This window comes from Somniosus microcephalus, chromosome 5, assembly GCF_052327205.1.
Source record: "Somniosus microcephalus isolate GS21.2 chromosome 5, FLI_Smic_1.0, whole genome shotgun sequence".
In the NCBI taxonomy this organism is placed as follows: domain Eukaryota; kingdom Metazoa; phylum Chordata; class Chondrichthyes; order Squaliformes; family Somniosidae; genus Somniosus; species Somniosus microcephalus.
Genome location: NC_140991.1, coordinates 118,646,465 through 118,658,884, shown reverse-complemented (window position 1 = coordinate 118,658,884; position 12,420 = coordinate 118,646,465). Strand labels below are relative to the sequence as shown.

Below are 12,420 nucleotides of genomic sequence, written 5' to 3'. Positions count from 1 at the left end.
TGGGCCAACACCTGCGTGGTCTGTCAAAAGGCCAAAGTACAGCGCCACGTCAAAGCTCCGTTGGCCACCTTCACAGTTCCGGAGCGACGTTTTGACCATGTCAATGTGGACCTGGTAGGACCACTCCCACCCTCCCATGGTTTTTCACACATCCTGACCATGGTTGACCGCAGCACCAGATGGCCGGAGGCGGTTCCCCTGTCATCCACTACTTCGGCGGACATGGCCAGGGCGTTCATTTCCACTTGGGTCGCCCGTTTCGGAGTGCCCGCAGATATTTCTTCCGACGGAGGACTGCAGTTTTCCTCCGAACTCTGGAATGCAGTGGCCCAAGGACTCGGTGTCAAATTACATCACACCACAGCCTACCACCCACAGGCGAATGGCCTCTGTGAACGTTTCCACCGATCACTGAAAGCCACCCGAGGGCCAGCCTCCAGGACGCTGGATGGGCAGACAAGCTACCGTGGGTCCTGTTGGGCCTTCGCACAGCCCCCAAAGAAGACCTTCGCTCTTCATCAGCGGAGCTGGTGTATGGTCAGCCGCTGCGAGTCCCGGGGGATTTCCTGCCAGTTTCGACGAAGCCATGGTCCGCGTCGGACCAGCTTACTAGTCACCAGGAGGTGGCCAGATGCTTCGAACCGGTGCCCACTTCACACCACGGGCTGCAGAGTTCGCACCTTCCCCCGGAGCTTCACAAGGCTGAGTACGTCTTTATTCGCCATGATGCTCATAGGGATCCACTCAAGGCCCCATATACTGGTCCCTTCCGCGTGTTGGAGACAGGGGACAAAACCTTCACGGTAGATGTCGGTGGTAAACCGGACCACATTTTGGTCGATCGCTTAAAGCCAGCACATCTGGACCTCGACCGCCCCGTCGAAACAGCACAACCGCCGAGACGAGGTCGGCCACCCATCGCCGTTACAGCAGACCAAGTGCAACCGCCCGCCAGACCGCCAGCCGCCCAACAGCCTCCGCCTCAGGAGTACAGGAGTCGTTCTGACAGGCTCATCAGACCCCCTCACCGTTTGACTTTGTCCGTTAAAGCGAATTCTGGGGGGGCGCATGTGGCGGAGCCACTGAATGACTCTGGGCAACTGTATATAATTCCCTTTAACGCTGTTCTAACACCAGCCTAAGCCTGTACCATTGTGTTAGACATTACTGTGTTTTGTATATAGTGTTTGTATGTACGGGGTGTGGCCCCTTTAAGAGCGCGGGCAAACGCGATGACGTCACGTCGCAAACCACGTGACTGTCCGGGCAGTCCTTGTGGAATCTCCATCTTGTTAAGACCTGTTTTCGTGGTTCTCCTGTATCGATCTCAACAAACTGTTTGAACTCGTTTAGTCTTACATTAAAGACCTGTTTGATTGATCTCCTGAGTCGACCTCAGTTATTGGATTCCTACAACTGAAGGAAACTCTGATCATATCCCTGGTGCAGGTCTGTCTCCTGGCAGGGCCTTGCACTAGGAAATGACATCAGAAGAGAAGCAACCCTATCCACTGGCCTTGGGGCCTCCTGTCAGACGGACTCCAGGCCCAAAAATCAAACGAAGTTTTAAAAAAATACTGTTTAATTTCAGGCCAGTTTTCAACTTGCTGCCAGGCACCTTCAAACCCTTTGATCAGCAGAAGGCTCTGGTGCAAGCCAGCTTTTTGGGGTGCCCACGTATCTGGAAATTAAGGTGGAAAGGCCAGGAGTGTCTCCTCCTGTCTCATTTAGATTCGTCACAGAACTCATAGTACCATGGTAGCAGGCACTAGGTTCAGAGACAGCTAGCTATTTCCATAATGCATGATTCAGTCACAGCAGTTTCCCAGTTTGCTGAGTTTCATTGCAGAGGTTGTGATATGCGGGGGAATTTTAACCCCAAAAAATGGATGGGTTGGGGTAGGGTGGGAAGTTAAAATGATAAAAATCTGAATCCTGACCAGAAGCCACCTCCAACCCGCCCACTTTTGGTTTTAATGGAGGCAGGATGGGGGGTGTGGGTGTTAAGGAATAAGCCATATAACCTATTCAGAAAAATACACTATTCTATGAAATATTCTGGCCCTATTAAAACATGACAAACTGGGTCTGGAAATCTAGAAACCTAACTGAAAAAGCTGTGAAAGCATTCTGGCTAGAGATAAGATAGTTGTTTACACTGAATCAATAACCTTATTGAAACAGAAGGTTAAAGGCTCCCGACAGGCTGAACCTTTGGGAACAAGACAATAGTTCACCCTGTACAAGGTGTTCTAATTTACACCTCGTAAAGAAGCACAAACATCTGCCTTCGTAAAAATGACATCAAGTAAAACGCACCTGCCATTACACCGTTTTTTATGTTAAACCTGGAACACCTAGAGAAGAGACATAATTCTGTAATGCTACCCCCTGAGGTGACTGTAAGAATTGCAGAGGTCAGCAGAAAAATGACTAGAGATAATTAGCTTACATCAGCAGAAAACCTTAAAGGAAATACCACTGGGAGAGGCTATAAATATTGAACTCTCAAATGGGATAGTAGACTCGCTTTAAAGGGGCAAAGCGATTCTCGGCTTCAGAGGCGGCTCTGTAAGTCTCCAACTCTTTGTATCTCGAGGATCAAAGGTATTTGATATTGGTTGATATCCTGTAGAAAACTAAGAACTGTAAAACTGTAGCGAAGTTAAGATTTGAGAGTAAGGATCTCTGATAATAGGATTGTAAAGCTTTCTCTTTTTGGAACTGTTAATGTTGCGATTGACTCACCAACTGTAAACTGCATGTCGGTTCTTTAATAAATCTATATATTTTTAGAATTGTCTCACAAAAGACTTCTGTATCAAACTCGCAAACTCAATTTCTGTACACTCTTTGGTGAGGAGTTGCAGAATTCTGGGGGAGTTTTCCGGACCCTTATAATATCTGGAACATTATCTGGAACATTACAGTCTAGCTAAACTTATTAAAAGTGCTATCTGGAGGACAGTAACATTTTCAGGCTGATCCTTTCCTTTAGGGAGAGGTGGTCCAGACCTTTAGACCCAATTAAGCGTCTTTAGGATTCGGCTGCCGCAAACTTTAGTTGAAAGTGAACGTCTGAGGCATACGCCTGATCCGGGGTAGCCCTAAAAGGGGCTAGGACTAGTAATTATCCCTTCGGGGGGGGGCGGGCTGGTGGGCAGCCAACCCACTCCCAGAAAGCGGGCCGTTCATTTAAATATTATAATAAAGTTGGCATGCCTCAGATTTAACCTCCATTTTAAATTTAACTCTGGCTGGTCGGATTTTACAGGCCTCGTGAAACCCGCCAGCTAAAGTAAGGCGAGGACTGCTGGATCCAGGAGGTAAGTGCCTTTACACATAACTCCTGGATACAGCGTCCCTGCCTAACCCACCCCCGGCAATCGGAGACCCTTCCCACCCCCGCAGGCCTCCAATCGTGCTCTGCCCCGCCCCCCGACCCCCATGCGATCCCTCCCTCCCTCCTCTCTGCAGCCTAGTGCCGCAGGCTTACCCACCCACAGCCAGCCAGCCTCTCAATCTGACTGGCTGTGGGTAGGAAACAGAGGTTTCCCATGCAAATCAGGCCCTGCTGTTAAATTCGACAGGGCCTATGTAAATCCGTTTTCCCGGGTTTCCTGACTGCTTCTGAAACCCCCCACCCTGCCTCCCAGCCCGTCAAACTATTAAAATTCAGGCCATGAATTGTGCGAAGGGGAATAGTGATGAGGGTGGGAGGTGGACTGTTGGAGATTCTTATTTATTATCAGGGACAAGGAAGATGGTGTTTGGAGTGGGAAGGCGAGGGTTATTCTGTTCAGGAAAAAGTGTCCTGAATTAGGGTCTGCCTAATCTCCGGCAAACAGCTTTGCTGGGCAACCTCCTGTGCTTCTTTGGCCTCATCAAGACTGGTGTTATGTGCAGGTCCTCCAAGTGGATGCCATTCTATGGTGGTGTGCAAAATGCAGCAAACCACAATGATCTTGGATACTTTGATTGGCTGGTACTGCAGTGTGCCCATGTCCTGTCCATGCACTGGAAGCACTGCTTCAGAATGCCAATTGTAATTTTAGGATGGCCCTGGGCTTGTGTGTGTGAATGCTGAAGAGAAATAATGAACTAAGAGATGAGTGGGTATCCTTGATCCTCCAGGAACCAGCCCTTCCCTATCTGTGAATTCAAGAGTGGTGAAATGGAAGACTGGTGTAAAATGAAAACATATGAATGCTTCCTGGAAACGTTGCTGTGACTTGCATGATTTGGTACAAATAGTTATACACAAGCTGTACACTAATTAAGTAGAAGCCCTTATGGTTCATGTAGGGACACTCCTTTTCAGCTAAACCATGGGTGCCATCAATCACCCCATAGACTCTGGAAAAATCCTACTATTCTGAAGAACCTTAAGCGTGCTGCTCCTAAAGGTCCAGGGTAACTGGATGTAATTGTTGGCTCTTCAGAACAAGACATCAGCTTTATGCAGCAATGCACTGCTGACTGACAGACGTGACTTATCTCAGTAGATCCTGGCGATAATGTGAGGTGAAAATATTTAAGGCAGCAGTGACCTTGATTGGCATTGACTGAGCCATGCCTATCCAGTGGTCTGGCTGCAGGCCCTCTTGCAGCAGGTTGCGGAACTCTTGCACGACCTCCCTGGAACGTCCAAGTCAGTTAAAAGTTCCAAAAACATCCTGTTTCGTCCCAAGAGGGTAATGGCAGAAAAAATTCCCTCCCTCCTGCAATAATGCCTCACCTCTGTGGCATGCAGTAGTGCACCCTGCTCACCCTTCTCCAAATAAGCCAGGTATGACAGTATCTTAAAACAGTATTCTGCTGAGAAGATAGTAGACTCCAACCACTCTCTAACACCCCAAAGAACAGTGCAAGACAATGAACCCAGAGTTGTGCAGATTTTTTTTCCAGGGTAGAAACAACAATGACCCCAAAATAATTAAATTCAGTCTTTTCACTACTTCTTGCCTATCCCTTTAAACTATGTCAATATGACCACAATTGAAGGAAGAGAAAAGGAAAAATGAGTCATGAATCTTTTTGCCACATGCTGAAGGAAAAAAATATGGACTATTTAACGATGTTAAACTTGTCCCTGAAATTTCTCGGCTCGCAATTCTGGTGGGGGGGGGGGGGGGGGGGGTGGGGGCAGCGGGGGTTACATCGGTATAGTGTGCAATATTGTGTGCCCGTTGGTGAAGATCCTGCTAGAGTTTGCAGGATCAGTGGGAAGCATGCATCATGGCATTAGCATGTATCAGGCGGGTGCAAGCACAACTTTGGACATATCTCCAGCACCTACCTGCCCAAAACTCCGGTTCCCACCTATGGGGGAAGGGCATGGAGGTTTGCCCACGGTCGCCCGACCCCTGACCATGGTCCCAATAAGCCTCCAGAGCAAACAAGCTGCTTTGTCAAAAGTTTGCACTTTGGGAGTCCAAGCAGCTTGCCTAGCCTAGTGGGGCCTACATACGCCCTTGTGGAGGCCTGTACTCCCACACTCACTCAGCACACAAGCTGCCGCTGCTATGCCAGGTCCCCTTTCAGGCTCAGGAAAGAGAATGCCCACCTTATGGAGTAACCACCCCTGGTTCCGCCCCGGCTGTGTTTTACATTGTAAGGAGTGGACCAAGGAAAAGAGGAATTTGCCTTGAAACCTGGAACGCCCCAAACCTGTGTTTTTTTAAATTATGACTGCAGTTTTTCAGAATGCATGCTTTAGTCAATGGAGGGTGTTAGAAGGCCAGGATATTTTGTTAGTTGCTTGGACTTGCATGATTAGGGTAAAAAAAACATGTTTTCCCCACAAGACAGTGAGCATGTGAGCAGGCTTCGAGAGGACAGTTGATCCCAGGTCAGTTGACATCTTTAAAAGGGTCACAGACCTGAAACGTTAACTCTGTTTCTCTCTCCACGGATGCTGCATGGCCTGCTGAGTGCTTCCAGCATTTTCTGTTGTTATTTCTTTAAAAGGGAGTTGGATCCAGATTTGTTGAGAAGGGAAAATTAAGGTTACAGTGATATTAATAACTGATTTTTTCAGAGAACGAACTTAGCGTTGATTAAAAGGGGTGGGGCAGAGACTCTGATAGAATAATCATGAATGGCTTGGGATAGAGATACCCACAGAATTTCGGCCACAAGGTTATTTTTTTTAAGCTTCTCCATTTCCCCTTACTAATTTTGCCTTGCATGTATTTCATCCAATGGCCAGGTGTTGGGAGTAACCTGCACCCTATCCTCCAGCAAGGCAAGTCTGAAATTGGCTACTGGGAAATGGGTGAAAGAGAATGTTCACTTGTTAAAATATTCATACCTTTCTTAGGCGCGCTGCACCAGTCCCAGACTGAATCGCTTCCAATAATGCAGTTCGTGCCTCTTCTGGAGTACCAGCAGATTTGGTAGTAAACTTTTCAGTTTTTGGAAAATCTGGAGGAGGAGGAGGAGCAGCAGGAGGAAGAACAATAGAAGATGTTGCTGGTTGCCTAGTTTGAGAATATTCTCTTGTTGATACAGAAAATTCTGCATTTTTTGTATCCTGTAGTTCTTTAGATGTTGTGGAAGTTGTCTGTCAAAATAGTAAGTAATTCTTGTTACCAAAAATATGCAACAACTTGCATCATAATTACAAATGAACAAAATGGAAAGTTGCAGTGATCTGTTGCAAGTAATCTGTGAATAAAACTGGTGTATTTAAAAAAAAATTCTTGGTATCAAATACCAAATTATTTAAACTTAAGAAAGGGTCAATAATAAGTAAACTAACTTTAAAGGAGTGGTGTGCATTTTTTTTTGCTTTATTGTGATAAATAACTGTTGTTTTCAAAGTACAATATAGCCTTATTGAAGATCACTACTTACAAAAAAGATAGTTCTGCTCAGTACATCACAAAGTTGACTTGCCCACCTTCTCTCAGAGGCTGGTGCGACAGATACAATTGTGGACCTATTGGGCAGGATTTTCATTCAGGAGTCGGGACGACAACTTTCGGAGTTGTAGTCCCGCCTCCATCGAGATGCGGCCAATCCACGCGATTTTGACTTGATTGGCTCAGCAGGCCAATTAAGGGCCACCCGGCAACAGGTGACATCACAGACTGACATTTCATCTGTCAAGAGCTTTTGACAGATGAAATATCAGCATTTCACAGCTGTTTGAAGCGGTCAAACACTGACAGTCTTACTTCTAACATGAGTCCTTCTCCACAGACTCAATTAGAAATCTCTCCTGCACAGAAAGCTGCAGGCTGTCACTTTTGACAGTTCGCAGCCATTCTGCTTTCTGTGCCGGTGAGATGAGGGACTCCCGAGACCTAAAGGAAGGAAGGCTGAAAAGGTAAGAAAAGGTATGTAAAACTTATTTAATCACTTTAGACACACCAAACACACTTACCTTTGCACTCATGCACACATCACTCACCTGAACACCGACATCTCGACCACTCCAAGTCCTTCAACCCGACGGCCTGCCTCCTCTAACTTGGCGTGGTTTGGAGCCGTCGGGAATCCCTCCTTTGAAACTGGCATGGAGGCGGGTTTGGGGGCGGGATGGAGTCGGGACCCCTAATTTCGGGATTTTAACCCCCCGCACGCCTCCAATCCCGACTCTACGGCCCAATGAAAATCCCGCCCATTGTATTTGTCATAGTACCACATATGCCTTAGGAATTGCTACTGGTTATCGAGTGCACGTCTGCAATTTGTTTACGTACCATATTGAAAATGTGCCCGTTACAAGTTTGGCCACTCCCGTGGGCATCTGAGCATCTTGCGTTTAAGAGTGAGCCCGTACCGCCCAATATCTAATTATATGATAGCACAACCCCAGGGGTGTAACAACAGGATCTCCCATGATCTGAACTGGATAACGTGACTTTTACATGTGCCTATGCGTTCTTCGCCAAACCTTTCAAAGATGAACTAAACCACATGTGGGAGACAAGGACACAGAATTTACTCTGGGTGCGGGACTTCAATATCCATCACCAAGAGTGGCTCGGTAGCACAACTACTGACCGAACTGGCAGAGTCCTGAACGACATAACTGCCAGTCTGGGCCAGCGACAGGTGGTGAGAGAACCAACAAGAAGGAAAAACCTACTTGACCTCGCCCTCACCAATCTACCTGTCGCAGATGCATCTGTCCATGACAGCACTGGTAGCAGTGACCACCGCACAGTCCTTATGGAGACGAAGTCCCGTCTTCACACTGAGGACACCCTTCTTCATGTTGTGTGGCACCACCACCGTGCTAAATGGGATAGATTCAGAACAGATCTAGCAGCTCAAAACTGGGCATCCATGAAGCGCTGTGGGCCATCAGCAGCAGCAGAATTGTATCCCACTGCAATCTGTAATCTCATGGCCCGGCATATCCCTCACTCTACCATTAACATCAAGCCAGGCGACCAACCCTGGTTTAATGAGGCATGTAGAAGAGCATGCCAGGAGTAGCACCAGGCGTACCTAAAAATGAGGTGCCAAGCTGGGGAAGCTGCAACACAGGGTTACATGCATGCTAAACAATCGTGAGCAGCAAATACAGTATATTAAATTGCAAGAAGTACAAGTAAATCGCTGTTTCACCTGGAAGGGGTGTTTGGGGCCCTGGACAGTAGGAAGGGGGGAGGTAAAAGCGATTTACTTGTACTTCTTGCAATTTAATATACTGTATTCGCTGCTCACGATGCGGTCTCCTCTACATTGGGGAGACCAAACGCTGATTGGGCGACCGCTTTACGGAACACCTCCGTTCAGTCCGTAAGGGTGACCCTGAGCTTCCGGTCGCCTGTCACTTTAATTCTCCGCTTCACTCCCACTTTGATCTCTCTGTCCTCGGCCTATTACATTGTTCCAATGAAGCTCAACGTAAGCTCGAGGAACAGCACCTCATCTTTCGATTAGGCACTTTACAGCCTTCCGGGCTCAACATTGAGTTCAACAATTTCAGACAATAACCCCTGCCCCCATTTTTCATGCTGTATTATTTTGCCATTCCCATTTGCAACATTTTGGGCTCGATTTTGTCATTGGGGTGGGCTGGGGTCGTGTCATCTGCTTTTCGTGTTATCCACCCGATTCCAAATCGATGTGGGAGAATGATGCGATTTTCACCTAATTGGGCAATTGAGTTCCAGTGTGTGGGAACCCATGGCCCAATTCGTTTTTTCAGTCTGAAACTCGCCTCCGATGACGTCATCATTGCTGCTGCATTTAAGGTCTGCAAGAAGCCTTGCTTCTTCTGCAGACTGCCAACCTTTTGGCCTTTGCTGTGAGAGGGACCTGGAGGCAATATGAGCAGCGGGAGACCTAAGTCTGCTCCCAGATTTGATGATGTTGCTCTGCAAGCTTTGGTGGAGGGAGCAAGAGCTAATAAGGAGGTGCTCTTCTGCAAGGCTCGCAAAATTATACAGATTCCCCCAAAGTAAGAAAAGAAGAGATATTGGACTGTTTGAAGGAATATTGGGCCAAAAGGGGTTTAAAATCAAAACCCCAGCATTTCTGCTAGTTTAAAAGGCATGTTCAGGCCTGTGGAAAAGCTGCAACAAAGGGACTGGGTTGGACACTGTGGGACAGACAGTTTGAGTATTGGAAAGGCCAGATTGTCTGAGAATGTTCTGGGCCATCCCAGCCATTCTACATAAAGACAATAAGCCCGCAGAGAAAGACTGTTCCCGCCGAAACCTACAGGACCATCAAGCACATGAATAATACAATACGTGCCACCAGTCAACAAAAGAGACCCTGGCCCTAGCAGGAGAAAGACAATCAAACAACAGTTTAAACCACTCAGAAAGATTTCCAAAACAACTTTGCACACTTAAACTGATTTTCGAAGCAATCCCGAAACTAGTTAAAAGCCAATTAAAAATTGGAGATCGTGGGACTCAAGGATGATGCGTAAGTGGAGGACGGACAGACCGGTGCATCAGAGAAAGCTGGTGACAGAATAGTTTTTCATCTCTCTCATTGACATTGCATGAGTCGCTGATAATGATTCTGAAGCTCTAACAGATGGACTTATGATCATCTGCAATATGCAATGTGCATTTTATCTTGGCCTCACATCTCTGACACTTTCCTTTACTCCCCCACAGGACCATCGCAAGCACCCATCCCCACTATCCAGGAGAAACAGCCTGAGCCTCCAGACTCCTCAGAGGAAGCTGCAACCTCTGAGGGTGCAGCGTCAGCAGAATTCAGCCAACCCAGCACCAGCATAGGCACTCACACCTCGGAGGGACCATTGCGAGATAGAGTAGTGTTGTCACCTGGTGTATCACAGCTCACAAGTGAGCATCAGCAGATTGTGGAGACAGGGACAGCAGTGGAGAGTCCTAGTCGGAGGGCGCGGGGCTCTCCCAGCTCAGCTCAGCTGCATGTCAACCCTCTGCCTCTGGGTCCATCCAGAAGAACAGCGGTGCTGGAACTCCAGGAACAGGTGCGCTGGAACTCCACGAACAAGTGCAGGGGGTCTCTGGCAGGTTTTGTCTCCAGGGTCGCTGCAAGTGTGGAGTGAATGGAGGAGTCCACCAGGATTGCTACCAGTGTCACGTGCTAGTCAGAGTAGAAATAGAAGGATATTTAAGATGAATACGTGGTTAGAGGAATGGTGCAAGGGGGAGGGATTCAAATTCCTGGGACACTGGAACATGTTCTGGGGGAGGTGGGAACAGTACAAAATGAATGGATTGCACCTGGGCAGGACTGGGACCAAGGTCCTACGGGGAGTGCTTGCTAGTGCTGTGGGGGAGGATTTAAACTAAAATGGCAGGGGGTTGGGAACCTGTGCAGGGAGACAGAGGATAGGAAAAGAAGGATAGAAGCAAAAGACAGAAAGGAGAAAAGCAAAAGTGGCAGTCAGAGTAATCAAGGGTTTAAATCAAACATGGCCACAGTAAATAATAATTCTAAAAAGTATAAGAGTGTTAAAAAAACAAGCCTGAAGGCTTTGGCCTAGAAATTCAGTGCCCTTAGCACCGATTTTGCGGCGCTAGAGGGCCTAGCGCTGCAATTGGCGCCGGTTCCTAAATTGCCTGGCGCCCTTCCGCGGCGGTAGACCGGTAGCGCTGCGCCGGCACCGATGACATCATCGGTGTGCGCAGCGTCCCAGTTGCCGTGGTAACCCGGCCCCAAGCCGAAATTCAGTTGCGGCCGCCTCGCCAGTGGCAGCCGCAACTAAGACTCCGGCAAACGAGTGTTGCCGGAGTCTGCGCCGGCGCTTTAAGGAGGCGCGGCGGCCGGCCGCTTTCCTGCCGGCCGCCTGCCCGCAGCTCCCTCCCCGGACTTCTCCCCCCACCCCCCCGGAACAGATGCAAGCCCGGCACTTGTCCGAGGTGCCGGGCTCATTTTTGATGAGATTTGCGCGGGCCGCGGCCGGGTGCAGGCAGCTCCTCCTTAATGGAAGGAGGAGGCCTGCACTTCCCGAGCCTGCCGCACCGCAGCGGGCGCAGCAGCGCCGGAATAGCGCCGCAATGCGGCGCGTTGCGCCAGTTTTCAGGCGCTAAAACCCTTCAGTAGCGCCGGCAGCCGTTTGGGCGCGGCGCTACTGAATTTTTGGCGCGCGCAAAGGGCTTTAGCGCCGGCGCTAACTTCCGGCGCTAAAGCCCTGGCGCAGCGCAAACTCAATTTCTAGGCCTTTGTGTCTTAATGCGAGGAGCATTCGTAATAAGGTGGATGAATTAGCTGCGCAAATAGATGTAAACGGATATGATATGATTGGGATTACGGAAACATGGCTCCAGGGTGACCAGGGCTGGGAACTCAACATCCAGGGGTATTCAATATTCAGAAAAGACAGGCAAAAAGGAAAAGGAAGTGGGTTAGCATTGCTGGTTAAAGAGGAGATTAACACAATTGTAAGGAAGGATATTAGCTCTGATGATGTAGAAGCTGTATGGGTAGAGCTGAGAAATACCAAGGGACAGAAAACGTTAGTGGGAGTTGTATACAGAGCCCCAAACAGTAAAGAGGAGGTTGGGGATGGCATTAAACGGGAAATTAGAGACACGTGCAATAAGGGCACAGCAGTTATCATGGGTGACTTTAATCTACATATAGATTGGGCTAACCAAATTAATAACAATACTGTGGAGGAGGAATTCCTGGAGTGTATACGGGATGGTTTCCTGGACCAATATGTCAAGGAACCAACTGGAGATCAGGCCATCTTAGACTGGGTATTATGTAATGAGAAAGGAATAATTAGCAATCTTGTTGTGCGAGGCCCCTTGGGGCGGAGTGATCATAATATGATAGAATTCTTCATTAAGATGGAGAGTGAAGTATTTGACTCAGAGACTCGGGTCATGAATTTAAATAAAGGAAACTACGATGGTATGAGGCGCGAGTTGGGTAGGATTGATTGGGGAATGTTACTCAAAGGGTTGACAGTGGATAGGCAATGGCAAACATTTAAAGATC

The 12,420-nt window shown here is 48.2% G+C and overlaps 1 protein-coding gene across 2 annotated transcripts in view; it reads right to left on the bottom strand.

Moving 5' to 3' along the window:
• The window catches only part of cobl (cordon-bleu WH2 repeat protein), a 568,107-nt gene that overhangs the window by 8,552 nt on the left and 547,135 nt on the right, over positions 1-12,420 (bottom strand). For both annotated transcript variants that reach the window (XM_085988107.1, XM_085988108.1), the window contains one exon: positions 6,314-6,565. In XM_085988107.1, the coding sequence (XP_085844233.1) occupies positions 6,314-6,565 (252 nt within the window). The remainder of the gene's footprint in view (positions 1-6,313; positions 6,566-12,420) is intronic.